This window comes from Cebus imitator, unplaced genomic scaffold (assembly GCF_001604975.1).
Source record: "Cebus imitator isolate Cc_AM_T3 unplaced genomic scaffold, Cebus_imitator-1.0 Scaffold80, whole genome shotgun sequence".
Lineage (NCBI taxonomy): Eukaryota > Metazoa > Chordata > Mammalia > Primates > Cebidae > Cebus > Cebus imitator.
The window spans coordinates 2,820,610-2,842,309 of NW_016107395.1; the positions used below are offsets into that span (position 1 = coordinate 2,820,610).

At 40.1% G+C, this 21,700-nt stretch overlaps 1 protein-coding gene across 4 annotated transcripts in view; it reads right to left on the reverse strand.

Annotated features, from left to right (window-relative positions):
• Window positions 1-1,019: 1,019 nt before the first annotated feature.
• The window catches only part of CCL28 (C-C motif chemokine ligand 28), a 34,586-nt gene continuing 13,905 nt past the window's right edge, over window positions 1,020-21,700 (reverse strand). For 2 of the 4 annotated variants that reach the window (XR_001826654.2, XR_001826655.2), the window contains 3 exons: window positions 17,040-17,166; window positions 11,002-11,253; window positions 1,020-1,443 (listed from right to left, as the gene is read on the reverse strand). Coding sequence is in view for 2 of the 4 variants with exons in the window: in XM_017533166.2 (XP_017388655.1) it covers window positions 11,061-11,253; window positions 17,040-17,166 (320 nt within the window). In the remaining 2 variants the exon portion in view is untranslated. Of the gene's footprint in view, window positions 1,444-10,266; window positions 11,254-12,974; window positions 13,073-17,039; window positions 17,167-21,700 lie in introns of those variants that run through there. The other 2 variants (XM_037740182.1, XM_017533166.2) reach the window with 2 other exon arrangements.

Sequence of the window (21,700 nt, forward strand, 5' to 3'; positions counted from 1 at the left end):
TCCTGTAAAGAATGTTATTGGTAATTTGACAGGAATAGCATTGAATCCGTAAATGGCTTTGGGCAGTATGACTATTTTAATGATATTTATTCTTACTATTCATGAGCTTGCAATGTTTTCCACTTGTATGTGTCATCTCTGATTTCTTTTAGCAGTGTTTTGTAATTCACATGGTAGAGATCTTTCACCTCCCTCGTTAGCTGTATTCCCACGTATTTTTTTTGTGGCAATTATGAATGGGATTACACTCCTGGTTTGGCTTACAGCTTGGCTATTTTTGGTGTACAGGAATGCTACTGATTTCTGTATGTTGATTTTGTGTCCTGAAACTGCTGAAGTTGTTTATCAGCATAAGGAGCTTTTGGGACAAGACTATGGGGTTTTCTAAATATAGAATCATGTCATCTGCAAAAACTTTTCTACTTCATTTACAATTTAATTCCATTTATAAAAATATTATTTATCCCATAGTTTTCAGGTATATATAGTTTATAAGAAACAGATTCACATATAGTTACTAAGTTGTATGTGTGTTTTAAATAATAATTGCTAACTCTATGAAAATGCATGCAAGACTATTAAAACTAATATTTTACTTTAATTATTTACATAGCAGTCATTGTGAGTATGTTTCCTCCAGAAACAAGTAACATCTGCTGTGTCTTTGCTACCTCTGATTTCTTATGCAGCAATATGGAGAAATTGTCCTGATTTTAACATTTGATTTGGAGACTAGAAATGCTGAGTTTCTCATTTTACACCTGAAGAGTAACTTGAGCCTCTTTTGGAATGAGAAGCTATTTCTAAAGCAAAAGATTGATGTATATGTACTAAGTGGTTCATCCAACTAAAATAAGATTTGTTCAGGCATGTCCTTTCAGGGAATCAGAACCTTGCAGTTGTCATCTGCGACCTACGTGATTCAGATACCTGAAATACTATCTTATGCAATCGGTACGACTTGTTCTACTTACTTGGATGCACATACACTAATATTTATTTTTCCAGACAATTCGTTGCCGATCAATTTACCTTTATTTACAAGAAGTAAAGTATTTCCTTTTCAAGGTCTCTTTATGTCCTCCACCTGAATAGTCCAAGAATTCAGTCCAAAGCAGGGCACTTTTGTTTTCCAGATATGAGGTAAAGAAAGATTTGAGTCTACCAGCATGGTTGCTATGGTTGCTGTGGTTGCTACCACAGTGTTTTATTACTGAATCCCAAATCCTGAATTTGGCATCTTTTATGATGAAGTACTCACCGAGAACCTTCTACATACAAGACAGTAGGCTAGGCACCAGGAATAGACCAGGAAAGACGCTAGACATGGCTCTGCTCTCACGAGGTTTTTCTAATACCATGGTTCAGTAGATGATGATGTCCTTACTGGACACACAACCAGGTTCATGTGCTCCAGGATTGGGCTCCACAGTTGCAGCTGTCCTGGAACACACATAGACTCAGATCTCATACCCTGAATGGCAAGGTCTTGGGAATTTTGGCTCTTAACCACTCACTGAAGTAGAAAGAATCCACCTCCATGTCCAAGCACTGAGCCCCTTGTGTCAAGCCCAAGTGACCAACTGAGAATGCACTTGCCCTTCAGGTGAGTTTACCTTTGTGGCAATTGGTGCTTTGCCTACTAGCAGACTTTAGGGGGTTACCCTGAGAGGTTTCCCTATCTCCAATTTCAGCAGCTCAGATTAGAGTGTTGGTGCCTCTTTCCCAAAAAGCTCTGGCTCTCTCATGTAACCTACATACCTCTTTTCCAGAATTTTCATAGATTAGTGGAAGAAACTGCTGCTAACCCATAAAAGGGAGAGGAACATCTTATTGCAATCTTGGGTTTACAGAGAAAATAGAAGCCACTCAAGAAAGCCTTCACAGAGCAATTGAGACTTGTGAATCACCATCGCCAGTTGACTCCCTGACTCTGTTTAGAGAAAAAGAAAAAGTGGCTATGATAATTGAAACAATAACATGCCATCAGATTTGGGGAGAGGGCGGGGGATAAAACTTTCTGCTCAATTCAGGCAAAATCTTATTTATAGACCTTATTTTCTTTTTCTGCAATTTTAAAAGTGAAAGCAAGTTTATTAGCAGAGTAAAGGAATAAAGAATGGCTACTCCATAGGCAGAGTGGACTACAAACCTTATTTTCTGATAAACATTGTGATTTTTAAAAAAAAACTAGAGCAACACAGAGCAAAGTGATACTGTTGGAGGAAAAAAAGAAAGGACAGTGATTTTCTACAAAAGCAAAACTCTGTGTGTGTGTGTGTGTGTGTGTGTGTACATGTACACATATGTGTATGTATGTCTATTGTGTAGAGTGTTTTATATGTTTATGCCACTGTATTTTTTTTAGTATGCTAAGTACCCTGATTTGATCATTATAAAACATATACATCAAAACATCAAATTGTACCCCATAAATTGGTATAATCACAATGTGTTGATAAAAACAAGAAAGTTAAAAAAATCTATTTATGTAAAGATGATATAGGTTTCTGGCAGTCTTATGGTGTATTAATGTCAAAATAATTTTATCATAGAGTGTAATTATTTCAGTTTTTAAAAAACACAATGTTAATTTTCTGTCTCATTGATCTAATATTGACAGTGCGGTGTGAAAGTCTCCCGCTATTATTGTGTGGGAGTCCAAGTCTCCTTGTAGGTCTCTACGAACTTGCTTTATGAATCTGGGTGCTCCTGTATTGGGTGCATATATATTTAGGATAGTTAGCTCTTCTTGTTGCATTGATCCCTTTACCATTATGTAATGCCCTTCTTTGTCTTTCTTGATCTTTGTTGGTTTAAAGTCTGTTTTATCAGATACTAGGATTGCAACCCCAGCTTTTTTTTTTGCTTTTTTTTTTTTTTTTTGCTTTCCATTTGCTTGGTAAATTTTCCTACATTTCTTTATTTTGAGCCTATGTGTGTCTTTGCATGTGAGATGGGTCTCCTAAATACAGCACACTAATGGGTCTTGACTCTTTATCCAATTTGCCAGTCTGTGCCTTTTAATTGGGGCATTTAGCTCATTTACATTTGAGGTTAATATTGTTATGTGTGAATTTGATCCTGTCATTATGACACTAGGTTATTTTGCCCATTAGTTGATTCTTCATAGTGTCAATGGTCTTTACAATTTGGTATGTTTCTGCAGTGGCTGGTACCAGTTTAGTGCTTTCTTCAGGAGCTTTTGTAAGGCAGGCCTGGTGGTGACAAAATCTCTCAGCATTTGCTTGTCTGTAAGGGATTTTATTTTTCCTTCACTTACGAAGCTTAGTTTGGCTGAATACGAAATTCTGGGTTGAAAATTCTTTTCTTTAAGAATGTTGAATATTGGCTTGTAGGGTTTCTGCAGAGAGATCTGCTGTTAGTCTGATGGGCTTCCCTTTGTGGGTAACCCAACCTTTCTCTCTGGCTGCCCTTAACATTTTTTCCTTCATTTCAACCTTGGTGAATCTGATGATTATATGTCTTGGGGTTGCTCTTCTTGAGGAGTATATTTGTGGTGTTCTCTGTATTTCCTGAATTTGGATGTTGCCCTGCCTTGCTACGTTGGGGAAGTTCTCCTGCATAATATTCTGAAGAGTGTTTTCCAATTTGGTTCCATTCTCCTCATCACTTTCAGGTACACCAATCAAATGTAGGTTTGGTTTTTTCACACAGTCCCATATTTCTTGGAGGCTTTGTTTGTTCCTTTTCATGTGAAGGGAAAACTGCCTACTCAAGCCTCAGTAATGGTGGATACCACTACCCACATCAAGCTTGAGTGTTCCAGGTTGACTTCAGACTGCTGTGCTGCCAGCAAGAATTTCAAGCCAGTGGATTTTAGTTTGCTGGGCTCCATGGGGGTGGGATCTGCTGAGCTAGACCATTATGCTCCCTGGCTTCAGCCCCCTTTCCAGGAGAGTGAATGGTTCTATCTTGCTGGCATTTCAGGCGCCATTGGGGTATTAACAAAACAAAACAAAACCTCCTGCAGCTAGCTCGGTGTCTTCCCAAATGGCTACCCAGTTTTATGATTGAAACCCAGGGCCCTGGTGGCATAGGCACCCGAGGGAATCTTCTCATCTGTGGTTGTGAAGACCATGGGAAAAGCATAGTATCTGGGCTGGAGTGCACTCTCCCTCATGGCACAGTCCCTCATGGCTTCCCTTGGCTAATGGAGGAGTTCCCTGACCCCTTGTGCTTCCTGGGTGAGGCAATGCCCCACCCTACTTCGGCTTGCCCACTGTGGGCTACACCCACAGTTTAACCAGTCCCAATGAGATGAGCTGGGTACCTCAGTTAGAAAGCAGAAATCACCCACCTTCTGCATTGATCTTGCTGGGAGCTGTTCCTATTTGGCCATCTTGCCTGCAACTCCCACTGTATGTTTTATATAGGAATTTTGATTGTCTTTCACTTCACTAGCCCATAAAGTCTAGAAATGGGCATTTCTGATGTTTCCCATACTAATCTTCAAGTCACTACCCAGAACTGCTAAGAAGTTAAGCAATACAAATAAGGTAGGCCTGATAGAGTGCTACTTGCTGGGGTATGTGACGGGTACAGTGAAATGGTCAGGCTTTAACAGCAGACAGAATCCTCTGATGGATTCCAGGCTCCACCACTTAATGGATTTGGCTCTGACCAAACTGCTTAATCTCTCTGAGCCTTGATTTTTCCTTTCGTAATACGTGGGAGGAAAAATGACTCTCAGGGTTATTGTGAGGACTAATTATAAGATTTCTGGTATGGTAGGTTGGTAGCTACAACAAAAAAGCAATTATTATTGCAGTTTGGAGGAGGGAGGTAGTTCTCTCCTTCACAAAATTTTTGCAAACTATAATTTATCTGAAGCTGCTAGTTGCCCCCAATATCCTTTCTCCCCATTCTTTCTCTAATAATAAAACAACAATAGTTTTGGCTGGCAGGTGGCCACCAACTAAAAACTATATTTCCTTTTTCTCTTGAGGTTGTATGGTCATGTGGTTAACTGTTGGCCAACAGCATATGAGGGAAGGTGCTATATGCAACCTCTTTAAAGGGTCATGTACTTTAAAGAAAAGAACATTTCCTTTCCCATTCCACAGCACTCATCCTCCCTGTTATTGGTTGAATTGTTGAAGTCCTAACCCCTACTATCTCAGGGAATGACTATATTTGGAAATAGAGTTGTTATAGATTTAATTAGTTATGCTAAGATAAGGTCATTAGGGTGCGTCCTAATCCAATTTGACTGAGGTCTTTATATAAAGGGGAAATTTGGACACAGAAATGGACACACATAGAAAGAAGATGATGTGAAGAGACACTGGGAGAAGCTGGCCATCAGCCATCTACAAGCCAAGGAGAGAGGCATGGGACAGAATCTTCCCTCATAGCCCTCAGTAGAAATCAACCCTGCTAATACCTTCAAACTGCTAGACTCTGAAACCATGAGACAATAAATTTCTGTTGTTATGCTACCCAGTTTGTGGTACTTTGTTATGGCAACCCTAGCAAATTCATACAGCAAGTAAGCCAAGAAGACAGGAGAGTGTCATTGAGAGGTGGGGTCACAGGAGCGGGAGAGAGAGAGAGAGAGAGAGAGAGAGAATGAACTAGTAAGACAAAGTCACAATGTTTTACAATTCATTAAAAAACTGATCTCCCCTCACTTTTGCTGTATTTTATTTGTTCGAAGCAAATCACTTGGTTCAGCCCACACTCAAGAGAAGGGGATTGCATAACAGCATGAAGTACAAGAAGGCAGGGATGATTGGAAACCATTTTAGAAGCTTGCCCACCAGGCTCATTACTTTATTAATTTCCCATATACCTAAAGCTGATCTTAAAAAATTGAGACAAAAAGTAGAAACAAATGGAGAAAGTACATTCTTAAAATTAAAAAAATTGACTTCTGATATGTATTTTATTTTATTATTTTTAATTTTGTTTCTTTTCGTTTTTTGAGATGGATTCTCTCTATGTTGCCCAGGCTGGAGTGCAGTGGTAGGATCTCAGCTCACTGCAACCTCTGCCTCCCGGATTCAAGCAATTCTCCTGCCTCAACCTCCCAAGTAGCTGGAATTACAGGCACTTGCCACCACACCCAGCTAATTTTTGTATTTTTAGTAGAGACGATGTTTCACCATGTTGGCCAGGCTGGTCTCGAACTCCTGACCTCAAGATCCAACAAATTGGCCTCCTAAAATGCTGGGATTACAGGCATGCCACCATGCCCATCCCTGATATATATTTTAAGTGTCCACATGTGACAGCTAGACTCCAAAGATGACCACCAATGAACCATGCCTCCTGGTATATAGTCCCTTCCCATGTAGAATCTGGCAACTTGCTTTGATCAAATGAATGTGGCACCAGACCTGGCAGCTTCCATGTTTGTACTTTTGGGAACCCTGAGTCACCATGTAAAAAGTTCAGCTACTCTGCTAGAGATACTATGGGAAGAGACCACATGGAAAGGGACGGACTCTGAGACTATGGAGAAAGACGAGATGCTGTGATCCCAGCACTGTGCAGGGCTCAGCTGTCCTGTCATCCCCACAAAGTGCTAGATATGGGAGTGCAGCCATCTTGGACTTTCCAGGCCCCAGCATCTGACTGTACCCACGTAAGAGACTCCAGGTGAGACCAATATAAAAACTGTCCAACTGAGCCCCAGGTATCCCAGAAAGTTGTGAGAAATAGTAAATTATTGTTGTTTTAAACCACTAAATTTGAAGATGGTGAGTTAGACAGCAATATATAATTCAAATACTAGTTAATGAATACATAAACATGTGTCCAGGGCCTCCTACAAGCTAGGCTCCTACTACTTTCTCACACATCATATCGCTTAATCTCTCAACAGTCTTATGAGGTCATGACTAGGCATATCAATGCACAGACAATCTGTTGTCTCTTGGTGGTTGGCATGATACACCCAGGAATGGAGCAATATTGGAGACATCTAAATTGTATCACTCCTGCTGCTTCTAATATTTTTAGCTGTTTATATACTCAGGAACAGTTCATTCCTGAGTATACAAACAAACTGTTCCTGAGTACATAAACTAAGTACATACTAAGGAACGAGCTGTTTATATACTCAAGAATATATGTTGATATTAAGACTGTTAACAATAAGACTTATGTTAATAATATGTTAATAATAAGACTGCTGCCAAAGTATTGTGTCCTAGATCAGTCAAATGGATCAGGACCTCCCTTCTCCTTCTGAGTTATATTGCACTGGGTCCCTGGGCCACTTGGCTAAGCATCTTCTTGAGAAGGTCTAATTTTCTATTCACAGAATACGAATCCCATGTCCTCTGGATGTATTCCAGAGTTCTTTCCCTTTCTTTTTTTTTTCTTCCTTTGTCTCTCTCGCTTTCTCTCTGTCTTTTTTTGAGACAGATTCTCGATTTGTTGCCCAGGCTGGAGTGCAGTGGTGTGACCTCAGCACACAACCTCTGACTCCTGGGTTCAAGTGATTCTCTTGCCTCAGCCTTCTGAGTGGCTGGGATTACAGGCAACTGCCACCATGACCAGCTAATTTTTGTATTTTTAGTAGAGATGGGGTTTCACCACATTGCCCAGGCTAGTATCAAACTCTTGATCAAGTGATCTGCCCCCTTTGGCCTCCCAAAGTGCTGGGATTACTGGCATGAACCACTGCACCCAGCTGCTTTCTCTCTTTTCTTCTTTTTCTTATGCTGCTTAAGTTGTCAAAGTTTAATATATATGGAGGAACACGTAAGTTACAGCTTGATGAATTTAGTCATATAGTTACACCTATATCAAGCAATGGAACATTATCAATACCCCCAGATGCCCATCTCTTCCCTCCTTCTAGTCACTACCCTCTCCCCAGAGTAACCATTATCTTAACCAACAGCATAGCTTAGTTTCACAAGTTTTGATACTTTATATTTATAGAATCTTGTAGAATAGATAATTCCAGCCTCCACAATTGTCTCCAGTGATCCTTGACTTCTGATGTTCATGCCATTGTGTAGTCCCCACCCAAATTGTATCAGAATTGGTCTGTATAACCTATAGAGACAGGACGAGTCACTTCCAAGGCTAGGTCATAAAAGCACTGAGGCTATCTTTTTGTTCTATCTCTTGGATCACTTTCTCTGAGGGATCCAGATGCTGTGTTGTGAGAATACTCAGACAGCTCAAGGAGGGACCCACATGAGGCCTCCTTCCAACAACATGTGAGTGAGCCATCTGAGAAGGGAATCCTCCAGCCCCAGTCGAGCCTTCAGATGCCTGCTGCCCCTGTAGACATTTTGACTGCTACTTCATGAGAGATCCTGGGCCAAAACCACCCAGCTGACCCACTCCCAAATTCCTTATCCACAGACACTATGAGATAATAAATATGTGTTAAAGTCACTAAATTTTGGGGTAACTTGTTATACATCAATGGATAACTGTCTTAATCTGTTTAGGTTATAAAGGAATAGCTGAGGCTGAGTAATTTATAAAGAAAAAAAGTTTAGTTGTCTCACTATTCTGCAGACTGTACAAGAAGCATGGCACAAGCATCTGCTTCTGGTGAGGATTTCAGGCTGTTTCCATTCATGGTGGAAGGCAAAGGGGAGCCAATGTATGCAGATCACATAGTAAGAGAGGAAATAAGGGAGTTGGGGAGGTGCCAGGCTCTTTTTAACAACCTGCTTCCAGATTAGTTAATAGAGTGGGAACTTATTCAATACCACAAAGATGGCACCAAGCCATTCATGAGGGATCTGCCCTCATGACCCAAACACCTCCCACTGGGCCCCACCTCCAATAATAGGGATCTAAGTTCAGTCTGAGTTTTGGGGAACAAACATACCTAACTATGGCAATAACTAATACTGGCTCATTTGTATCTGGTCTTGTTCCATCATTACTATGCTTGTAAGATACATCCGTATTGTTTCATGAGTTGTAGATGTCCTTTCTCATTAACACAAATATATTCTTTTTGTTTTGTTTTGTTTGTTTGAGACAGAGTCTTGCTTTGATGCCCAGGCTGGAGTGCAGTGGGACAATCTTGACTCACTGCAATCTCCGCCTCCCAGTTCAAGAGATTCTTCTGCCTTAGCCTCCTGAGTAGCTGGGATTACAGGTGTGCACCACCATGCCCACTTAATTTTTGTATTTTTAGTAGAGATGGGGTTTCTCCATGTTAGTCAGGCTGGTCTCAAACCCCTGACCTCAAGTGATTCACCCACCTTGGACTCCCAAAATGCTAGGATGTTCTCAATGCTGTCTCAACAAAACCAACCAAACAATAACAACCACCAACATGTGGGAAGGGTAAGATAGGAGCTAAAAGATGTAGACTCCTTGTTTAGGCAGAGAGTAAAATCACCACACAGAAGACCGCACTCTGGGCCCCTAACTAGTGCTGCTCCAAGAAGTGACTGGGGGAGGCAAAAGGTTCTGGGCAGCAAGGCAGGCTTATTTTTTCTTCAGCATCAGAATTTATCAATCCAAACGACAGTAGCTACTCCCTCTAGATGTTTTGAAGTTATATTTAGTTTAAACTTTTCTATTTAGAAAATAAACCCTAATATTTATGAACTGTAAATGGCAAAATAAGTATACGAATTCACATAGGAAATTCTTACCAAAAGTATAAACCTGAATTTGATCCTAATAAAATAATTAGGCCAGGGATGGTGGCTCACACCTATAATCCCGGTACTTTGGGAGGCTAAGGTGGGAGGATTGCTTGGGCTAGCCCAGGAGTTTGAGACCAGCCTGGGTAACATAATGAGGCCTTGTCTTTACAAAAGATAAACAAAATTAGCCAGGTATGGTGGGTATGTACCTGTGGTCCCAGACACTCAGGAGGTTGAAGTGGGAGGATTGCTTGTGTCCCAGAGGTTGAGGCTGCAGTGAGTCAAAATCAAAATTGTGCCATTGCACTCTAGCCTGGAAGACACCGTGAGACCCTCCCTAAACAAAATAATTTTAAAAATTCTTTTAAATGGAAAAAAAAAGAATAATCGGACAAATTCAGATTGTGGAAAAGATTCTGGTCTAGATTCTTTTTTAAAAGTCCATGCTTCGGGGAGAAGGAAAAAAAAAGGCAGAGGAACTTTCTTAGATTGAAAGATATTAAAGAAAAATAACGATTATTTGCAATATGTATGTCAACCTTGATTGATTACTGGATTGAAAAAAACTACATAAAATGCTCTTGAAATAGCTGAGAAAATTTGAATATGGAATATATTGGATAAAATTGTTAATTTTTTAGGTATTAAACTGACAATGTGATTATGTAGGAAAATGTCTTTATTTTAGGGTATGTCAAGTTACAACACCAAAAACAAATTAGGGGTGAAGTGTCATGATGTTTGCAACTTATTTTCAAATGGTTTGGCAAACAAGATATATTTAAAAATGTATAATATTTTATATAGAAACACAAAGAGAACAGAGAGAAAGCAAATGTGACATAATATTAGCAATGATTAATCTAGGTGAAAGATATGTAGATGTTCATTGTACCATTCTTTTAACTTCTCTGTAAGTTTGGAGAACTATAATTTAAAAGTTGGAAAAGTTATATCTATATGCTCTTCTTAAAATATTATATGAAGATAAGTGCTATTATTATTATTATTATTATTAGAGTCAGGGTCTCACTCTGTTACCCAGGCTGCTCACTGCAACCTCAAACTCTCCCAGACTCAAGTGATCCTCCCACCTCAGCCTCCCAATGGCTGGGATTATAGGCAAGTACCACCATGCCATGCTAATTGTTTTTTTTTTTGGAGAGATGAGGTCTAGCTATGTTTCCCAGGCTGGTCTCAAACTCCTGACTCAGCTTCCCAAAGTGCTAGGATTACAGGTGTGAACCACTGTACTCAGCCAGTATTATCTTTTCATTTCATTTTCCAGTTGAGTATATTATTGGCTATATTTGCATACCCCACAATTATTCATTTTTTAAAAGCCAATATTTTGTTTTGTTCTGTTGTCTGACAATAAGAATTCAGATGATAAACTTACAACCAATCACTGCCAAGTCCACTTGAGGAATTGTCTCTGCAGATTCATTTGTAGACTCTCTAATAAGGAGTGTTATGGCCATATGTTTCATGTTCCCCCTGATGTGCCCGGTTACTGTTCCTCTTGCTGTGGTGTTTCTTCCTGTGGCAAACATTTCCTTTACCATTTTTCTTGGCCACTTGCACTTTCATCCACTGCTTAACAGTACGGTTGTGCGGGCTGACACAGATTCTTCTGCGCTTGACATGAAGGCTGTTAGAAAGGGAGGCAAAAGGAAGTCACTAACAGAAAATACATATAAATAACCTCTTAGAGACTTACAGGCAGCTTCCACTTTGGGACACTGTACTCCTAGAGATGAAATTCAGACTAAATTTCTGAATTCAGTGTAGAAATGAAGTGAATTCTAAGTGAGCACCTCAAGTTTCAATTTTGACTTTACAAACACTGCTGCCTGTGGGTCCTCAGATATTAGCAGAGAGTATTAAAAGAAAGAGGAGGAGAAGAAGGAATTGGATGAGGAGCAGGAGAAGGATAAAAGAAAGGAGAAAAAAGAGGAAGAAGAAAAGGAGGAAAAGAGACAATAATGAAAACCAAGTAAAAACAGTTCTCTCCCTTGACTTCAAGCTTCACCCAACAAAACCAATTCATCCTCACAGTCCATCTCAAACACATCCTTAAGGTTTGTTTGAGGTTTTTCTGATCTGTAAGATTTCTGTAGTTTCTCCCAGCTAAATGCCATCCTTTTCCCCCTCTGATTCTCCATGGCGAGAGTTGCCTCTTTTCTGGCACTTAGTTTATTCTGTCTTTTATCTGAGTACTTGTCTCATCTCTCCTACTAGAGTTCTGCTCCTTGAAGGAGGAATAGTCTAGAAGTGTCTTGAAAAGGTCTTTTCATAGCAGGAACTTAGTAATTCATCATAGTATGAAGTAAAAATTGTTCAAAATAAGGAGAGTTTTGTTGAAAATATTCTAGGCATTTAACATTTCAATATGATATAGATATATACCACAGTTCAGAATGTGCTTTCATATTTTCTTTTTTTCTTTCTTTTTTTTTTTTTTGGTGAGACAGAGTTTTGCTCTTGTCACCCAGGCCCCAAAGTGCTGTGTTTACAGGAGTGAGCCACCACGCCTGGCTCATTTTCATTTTTCTATATGAAGTTTTCACAGTGGGCTAGGAGAATGCTAGGGCAGCATCCACAGTTTTTGTTAACTAGAATAATTTTTTATTGAAAAAGATATTGTGACTTCTAATTTCCCCATGAGGAGTCATCATCTCTCATCAAACATCACAAATCCTGCTGGCTCTACATATACAATGTTTCTGTGTCCAGATAAACTGAAACTCCTGACCCTGTTATTCAGGGGAAAAAAAGGAGAGAATAGGCTGCCATTTTTCTAGATGACCCAAGTAGAATCATTATCAACTAATGTAGGGACTCTTGAAATGGGAGAAAAGTGGGGAGAATGGGGGGAAAATTACAAATAAGCTTTAACATAATAAAGCCAGCATGTGGGGAATACTAATGTGAATGAAGTTCTCTTAATAAGAGAACAATATATTCCCTATGTGTATTAGATAGAGAGCCTTCAACAAACAAACAAACAAACAAACAAAAACACCTAATTCTCACTATGGTCAGTGGTTCGCTATCATAGGAGAAAACATGGTTGTAGCACTGCTGCACAGGAAAAATAACAACAACAAAAAACTGGCATTGAAGCTCCTACCCTTTCCAAAGGACTAAAACTCTTGCCTATCCCTGTGATGTCAGAAAGAAATTGAGCAGATAAAGATTTCAGTGACACGCAGGCTGTGTAGGGGTGGCTCATGCCTGTGATCCCAAAACTTTGGGAGGCCGAGGTGTGCAGATCACCCGAGGTCGGGTGTTAGAGACCAGCCTGGCTAACGTGGTGAAACCTTGTTTCTACTAAAAATACAAAAATTAGCTGGGCATGGTGGTGCACACCTGCAATTCCAGCTACTTGGGAGGCTGAGGTAGAAGAATCGCTTGAACCTGGGAGGCGGAGGTTGAAGTGAGCAGAGATCGTGCCACTGCACTCCAGTCTGGGCAACAACAGCGAAGCTCCGTTTCAAAAAAACAATTTCAGTGACATGCAGATAAGCCCATAAGTTACACAGGAAAGAGCTAGAACTCAAGTCCATCATAAAAATAAGAGAGATGGGATTCAGGGAGGGGTGTCGGCACTGGGGCTGAAGAAGAGAACCCGAAGGGAAAGATATAGACAGAGGATTCAAAGAGGTGGAGGACCATAGGAAAACAGGCAGCAACTAGCATGTGGGCTTTTTCAAAGACTTGCTGGTGAAGCAGCCTCTCAATGTAATTCAAGGTGGAAAAAATCAGCTACCAGAACACATCTCCCAAATCTGAGATCCTATGATGTTTTAGAATCCTAAAGTTTAAAAATTTCATAAACCTTTACTTGGATCCCACGTATTTTCTACCAGCACAGAAAGAGATGTAGTAATGTTGGAAAGGGGGGCCTATTCCACATTCCCTTCCCTACTCCCTACATCCATATTCTGATGGGCACCAATCCCCACCTTCCCAATGGTGAGTTTGTAAGTGGAGAGTTTTGACTGTAAGAAATTATGAGGCCAATCCCCTGATTTTTTTTGTTGTTGTTGTTAACTCACAGGAAGGTAGCTGGAGATAGTCTGATGGACATAAAGGGGCGGCCCTGCCATAGAGATTATACCTTCAATATCCCCTAAACTTTATTCCTTTACCCATTCCTCTACACACAGCAATGCCTCACAACCACATCTGAAAAACTACTCAAGTCTTCCAGATAATTCTATTTAAAAACCTCAAATTTTCTCACAACAGAAAATGTCTGTTTGATCAAGAATCCTCAGCCCTCTGCCCAAGATAAATAACTTTTTACTGTATTTATGTTCAGAAACATCCAGAAGCTCATTAAATGAAATCAGTGTAGAGGAGTTTGAACAAGAAAGCTGCTGTCTCAGGCATCAAAAATTACAATGATCATTTATAAGGTACGAGACAAAGGACCTATTTCTAGGCAGAAAAGAAAAAGAAGCCTAGTGGGTTTACAGTAAGTTGATTTATATTAATTAATTAATTGTTCTTAGTAATACATGCTACTTGGGAATTATATTTCCAGTGTTAACAATGCTTTCTGCATCTTAAACACTTTCTCAAACCTTAAAGTCTTTGTGCCCAGTCAGGGTTAAGGGACTATATTTTAGATAAGTAAAGACATGCTCCATACTAACGTAATCTGAAAACAAGAGAATCTTTATCTATTTATGCTGAACATCAGGAAACACAACAGAGAGGATCTGTAATTTGTGGTTAAAAAATACTACAGAGTTGAATTTGATTTTATTTGAGATTAGGTCATAGCAACTCTGTTTCTTAGCACAGGGAGGTCAATTCACAAGCTCTGCTCGAATAAAGTAAATATTTTTAGATCTAAGTGATTGGCTTCCTAGTTCCTCTTCAATTAAAATTGGGTCCTTTTTAAAATGAAGACTCATGTTTCTGATTATATTTTACTTTATCACAGTGAAACATCAGTTCTGTTCTATGCCTTTCAGATCTCTGACACCTGCTTATCTCAAAGAAATGTCCCTGAAAATACTGTTACCAATAGCTTCCCTGGATAACCTCCAGAATCTGTCTTATACATCCACAGAAACTTCCTTTGTTTTTTTTCTCCAAGCCTTTCTGGGAGTCCTACCGGAGCCCTTACAAGTTTCAAGCTTCAAGTCTGAGGTGATATATGCCAGCGAGGTGGAAGGAACTGAGAGGAGTTGAAAATGTGGAGTTTCTCAGAGTAACTGGAGCAGGTTCAGACAGATTTAGTTTAGCTGTGTCCACCTGACGCAAATATCCAGTTGTTTCTAACTACCTAGAGCATTGTCTATCCATGAATTGTCTGTGAATGTTTTACTCTCTATTACCAACAATATTCTTTGAGATTAAATAAAAAACTGGTAGAATCTCGGCCAGACATATACCAAGGAGTTTTCCAAAGAAGTTGGGAACTTGGAGCACCCCTCAGAAGGCACCTCATTGGTATGTAGTCCCTGGAGTGCCAGGGGTGATGCTGGTTCCTAATGACTAAACCACCTGAGCCAATGGAGCCAGGTGGTAACTTGAACTGAGGAGATGCTGAGAAAATTCTCAGTCCTCTCCCTTCTCCCACAAAGACGCTCATGCTTAATACAAGTTTCAATCAAGAATTGTTTCCTCCCCTACATCTGACCCTGAGTGTGATCTTTAAACTTTATTTAATCTCAGAACATTTGAGAATCTTATAAAACCTACAGACCTTCTAAAAATGCTCACATGTTCATACACAAAAATTTCAGGAAGTTCACAGCCCCTAACCTGATGAAAGTCTTTCAACAGACATCTTACAAACTTCCTCTGAACTTTTAAGAACCTTGTCTTAGGGCTGTTTTTCCTCAAAATTGAATAATGGATAAATCCCTCTGAAAGGCAGGGGAAAAGTACATCTCAAGTTCCAGAGACCATCTCAAATCATTAAGCTGATCTGCAGAACCCAGCTGGATAAAGAGTCCCCTGGAGACTCTAGGCAGGCAGAACCCATTTTGTCACCACTGCATCCCCAGCACATAGGACAGTGCTTAGCACATAATCATTAATTCATAAATATTTGTTGAATTCACTGAAAGAACAAGGTTTCTGAGTGACTCAGGAGCTCAGGTATAAGCAATGGGCTTATTTATAGCCCAAAGAGCAGGGAATGGCTCACTAGCCTCACCTGGAGCCACAAATGGTGTTAAAACCGGCATGCCAGGGAGATGTCTGATACTCAGATGCAGTGGAGTTTAGGGAGGCCATTTTATGGTTAATCCCATCACTCCTTTAGAATGACATTGGTGACATAGAGTGTTCTGAACCAGGAGACCTCGGTTCATATGCCGTTCACGAGCTGTACACAGGTGAACTGGGTAATCTCAGTCACAGCTTTCTCCTGTGTGTGATTGGGAGATCATTTATGCCTTCCTCACAGCATTGTTGTCAGAATATAGATTTGCTAAATACCAATGCAGTTCAGATGTTAGAGCCTCCACAGAGATGTTAAGTACATATACAAACAAAGCTTTTAATAACTGAGCCAGGGGCAGGGGTGGGAGGCTTCACCATGAGCCAACACCACAGAATCAAAAGCAGAGATTGGATTGGCATTTATGATTGGATTGCATATAGCACTTTTGACAGATAGTTCCATGCTTCTTTTTGAAACTTTTTTTGCTTAGTTTTTCTTTGTCTTTTTGTTGTTGTGGTGGTGGTGGTTTTTTGAGACAGGGTCTTCCTCTGTAACCTAGGTTGGAGTGCAGTGGCACAATCATGGCTCACTGCAGCCTCAAACTGGGCTCAAACGATCCTCCTGCCTCAGCCTCCCAAGTAGTTGGGACTATAGGTGCATGCTGCCATGCCTTGCTAGTTTTAAAGTTTTTTGTAGAGATGGGAGTCTTGCCATGTTGCCCAGGCTGGTCTTGAACACTTAGGCTCAAGTGATACTCCTGTTTTGGCCTCCCAAAGGGCTGGGATTACAGGCATAAGCTGCCACACCTGGCCTACCTTTTTGAAACCTATAATATGCTCCTGATGAATTCAGAAAGTAGAAATGATAGCAACCCATATACTGGAAAAGGTTAAAAGCCATGCAATATAACAGAGTCATCTTTTTGGGGGGATTTTGTTTTGCTTAGGAAAGTCATGGACTTTCCTAAGTCCATCTTTTTGGTGACTGGGGGAATTTAGTCCTAAGCACAGCACCACAGGGTGGACGTAGATGGTGCGCTGGTATGGGGCTCAGGACATCCCTGCACAGAGAGACTATGAATTTACTCCAGGGAGCCTGGACCTAAAGGACAGAATATTTACTCTTCCCTCCCTTGTTTGGATGATTATTTTTATGTTGAAATCAAGCAAAGCCTTTCAACTGATTATTTGTTGGTCAGGGAAATAATGACTGTGCAGGTTTAGATCTCCCTGCTGAAGAGCACTCACATGACAGCAGCCAAGTCACAGTCCCCATCAGCTCTCTGGATGCGACACATATTCACTCTTTCCAGAAGCCTTCTGGAAATATGATGTGAAACCTCCGTGCAACAGCTGGAGGGAATGGGAAGTATGGCTAAAAGAAGAAAAGAAAGAAAATGTTAAATCTTACAGTTTATAGAACACAGGCATGGGTCTCATTTTAAAGATTTCAGAGAAACAGAATGTTAATCCACACAAACAAGGGGCAAACATGGCTTTGTGAATACAGACCTGGGGCAGGACATGTCTCCACTTTCTGGAATTTAAGCTGTATTTGTGAGAGAGGAAATGTAAATTTAGGCAAAGAAACAAAACAAAGAGATGAAAAAAATTGCAGACAAGGATTCTGGTGGTACTGCAGGCTGATCAGAGATGAAAGGAGTGAGGTCAACATGGTGTTTCATGCATTTTGGAATTGGAAAAGCATCATTTGTTCAGCAAATGTTTATTGATTGCTCATTCTGTGACAGGCCCTGAGCTCTGCATTCAAATGTTGAAATAAACAAGGCATAATCTGTCCTTGTGATTCTTAATAGTCCAGTGGGAGGTAGGCCAGAAACAAATAATCCCAACTCAGCAAAATAAGTTTTAAAGAGATATGTTCGAAGTGCTATGGGATTATACAGGAAAGAAGCCTGATTCAACAGGCCATGTTGTATGATTCCCTTTATATGAAAGATCCAGGATGGGCAAATCCATAAGGACAGAAAGTAGATTAGTGATTGCCAGTGGCTGGGGGCTAAGGAATGGAGAAGGAGGAATGACAGGAGAGGACGGGGAGTGACTGCTAACAGGTACAAATATCTCTTTTTGGAGTGATGAAAATGTGCTGCAATTAGATAGTGGTGATTGCATAATTCTGTGGATATATTGAAGACCACTGAATTTTATACTTTAAAATGGAGAATTTTATTGCGTGTGAATACTGGTTGTTCCTACATTTATTAATGCATTTATTTCCTAAAACTAATTGTTTCTTTCTTTAGCTACGCTGTGCTGCCTATTATCCAAGTCAAACTCCTAATATCCTGAACAAGGTATTGCGTTTATCCACGTATCCACCCATTCATTCACCCATCTCACTGTATGTGAATCACTATGCCAGACCCTGAAAGATAAAAGGTTAGTAGCCTCAAACATTAGTTGTGACTAAAGCAATACTAATGGGAAGTGTACTTTCAGAAGCATGGTAGCAATTAAGAATCACAAGAAAATCTGTGTGTTTAGCAATTTGAGTTATTTGAGTGCTGATATTAATTCAAACAGTTTTAAACCAGAAAAGTACAGGGGACATATAAGTACTTAGTAAACTGGATTGCATTTCTCAAATATTAATATAAATGTAGGATGGACTCAGCTGGAGATCACTTGATCTAAGTCAGATAAACTATCAAAAGGCAAGAAGCAGGCCAGCAGTTATTACATGTTAGTAGGTGCAATCAGTGCCCTCCAGAGGAAGCAGAAAATATAAGAGGCCAGGAAAGAACTTTGGAGAGGACACAGGAAGTTAGGCAATGGAGAACGTAAACTGGGTAGTTCCGAATAAAACAACTGTGAAATTCTGTTAGATAACGTCGCCTCCTAGAGGTCCCCTCCTGCATCCTCCTGTAAGAATATTGCCATTTTTAAAGAACCATCAGCCACTTCCCTTTATTTCAATTATGACTGCAGAATTTCCATATAGGAGAGATTTCAGTGTGTCAGTTAGGCTGTAAAAGAGAATTATACGACATTTCTTCAACATTTACATAGTTTTTCTTCAGATGATACTGAACACTGGTTGTTGGAGAGGTGGTTGGGGAGGCAAGCTCTGAAATCAAGGAGGCCAAAACCTGTCTGCAAAGACCACGTTGGTCAGGAATATAATGGGAAATAACCAGCTTATGTTCCAGAATTGGAATTCACAAAAACATAAACCTGTATGATAGAGAAGGGTTTCCCCTGAAGAGAAATATGTGATTATTACTGAAAATAAGAGAAGCCTTGCAGAGTGGGCTTGATAAAGCAGCGAAGTTCAGAGGTATGAATAAGCAAGGATCTGAGGTATACTGCAAGGCTTTGCCTGATCCACCTCCAACTGCTTCCCTAACCCCTCCTGGAGATGCTCCTTCTGCTTTAGGAAGGACAAAGCCCAGCAGATCCACCCGGAATTTCTCTGAAAAGTGATTTGTGAGATTAACAGATGTGTTTCCCAGCTGGCCTGAGAACAGGCAGTAAGGTCAGTTTTCTGGAGGAAGTGCGCAACCACCAGTGGGTTTCAAATGGATCCAGAGCAGCTGCCCAGCAGAGGAACCACAAAACTGGGAGTAAAGGTTCCAGTTATGAGAGGGATCATCCCTCCTACACTATCAGACCACCTTCCCCCAGACTCTTAGAGGAAAAGTACCCTTCTCCCGGACCCACTATTTCAGAATTGTCAAGAATATTTGGATTGAGAAACCCTGCAGCAACTTTTTAATTACTACCAGGCAAGAAAATGGGGACCCAGAATACCACAATTTCTGCTCACTAGCCAGTGAAGCCAAGAGTATAGGAGTTCCATGGGTAGCATCTAATGTGTCTATTCATTGAATTGAAATCAGTATTTAAATCAGTTTGTTCTGACATTTTTGAGATTGTATCAACTTTTGCTCCATTAAAAATAATGATGTGCCTCTGTAGAATGAGTGTGAAATAAACTGGGGGGAATTTCTAATAGTTGGGAAAATGTGGCAAGGGCTATGTGATAAACAGAATGAGATCTGGAACATTGAAAGGCAGAAGAGATAAATTATAACATAGAGACTTGGGTCCATCTTTATCAGGGAGGTGGCATTTCAGCTGAAAACTTGAAAAATGGATAGAATATGAATAGCGCAATAAATATAGAGGAAACAGTGGGTGTAAAGATACAAATGTGGATGTTCTTACTCATAGGCGGGTGTTGAACAAAGAGAACACATGGACACAGGGAGGGGAACATCACACACTGGGGGTCTGTTGGGGGGAAATAGGGGAGGGACAGCGCGGGGTGGGGAGTTGGGGAGAGATAGCATGGGGAGAAATGCCAGATATAGGTGAAGGGGAGGAAGGCAGCAAATCACGCTGCCATGTGTGTACCTATGCAACAATCTTGCATGTTCTTCACATGTACCCCAAAACCTAAAATGCAAAAAAAAAAAAAAAAGACACAAATGTGGAAAAGGCAGATTCATGCAAATTTGGTGGGAATTTATAATTTATGAATGCAAGTTGTAGGAGGACGACATGAAAAGTATTTTGAGACCAGACAGCTTTATATTTTATACCAATAACACAAGTTCAGTAACCTCTTTCTATGGAAACCTTAAAAATCAAGACATGAAAATTCACCTAAACTAATACTTCTGTGGAAATGTAGATGTGAATAAATACACGAAGACTTTACTATTATTCTCCATTCCTTGTGAAACATTTCAACACAGAGGAACGTACCAAGAATAATAAAGAACACCTATATACTCATCACCCAAATGTTATTGTTAAACCTTTTCCATATTTACCTTCAGTCTTATTTTTAAGTAACTGTTTCCAGTACTTTACTGTTACACGCAAGGCTACAACAAACATCCTAATGATAACAGACATTTATTGAGTAGTTACTCTGTGCCAGGCACGAGTATAACTGCCATGTGTGAATTAATCGACACAGCAACTATATGCAGAACAAAGTATATTAATCACTGTTTTATAAATGGGTAATAATACAGAAAAACTACACAACTTCCTGAGATCAAAAGGCCAAGAAAGAAATGGTGGGGCTGGAATTTGAATACATACATTGCAGCACTTTTTAGACCTTAAGTTATACTTTATTTGCTTTTCTAGCTGTCTCCTTGGGGCTTGTGTGAGAATTTCTCTGCAGCAGTGGTTCTCAAACTTTAATGTGCATCAGAATCAAATCCCTCTCTTACCTCAGGTTTCTGACTCAGTAAATCTGAGAGGAGGCTTGAACATTTGCATATCTTACTATTTATTTATTTATTTATTTATGAGATGGAGTCTTGTTCTGTCGCCCAGGCTGGAGTGCAGTGGCACGATCTTGGATCATTGCAACCTCCGCCTTCTGGGTTCAAGCGATTCTCCTGCCTCAGCTTCCCATGTAGCTGGGATTAAAGGCATGTACCACCACACCTGGCTAATGTTTGTATTTTTAGTAGAGACAGAGTTTCATCACGTTGAACAGGCTGGTCTTGAACTCCTGACCTTAAGTGATCTACCCACCTCACTTTTCTCCCAAAGTGCTGAGATTACAGGTGTGAGCCACTGTGCCAGGCCAATATTTGCATATCTGATAACTTCCCTGGTGATGCTGACACTGCTAGTTCTGGAACACACTAGGAGAATCACTGTTCTTGGAGAACAGATATACACATGGAATTGCTAGGTTGTAGGATATATGCATCTTTAACTATATTTCATACTGTCAAATTGCTGTACAAAGTGATTATACAAATGTACACTCATACCTCCAGTTTGATAAGAGTTCCATTTCTGCACATCCTCAGCAACTTTTCATAATGTCACTTTAAAATGTTGCCCATCTGATGGGACTGAAATTGTACCTTAATGTGGCTTCATTTGTGTTCCCCTATTGGTAAGTTATTAAT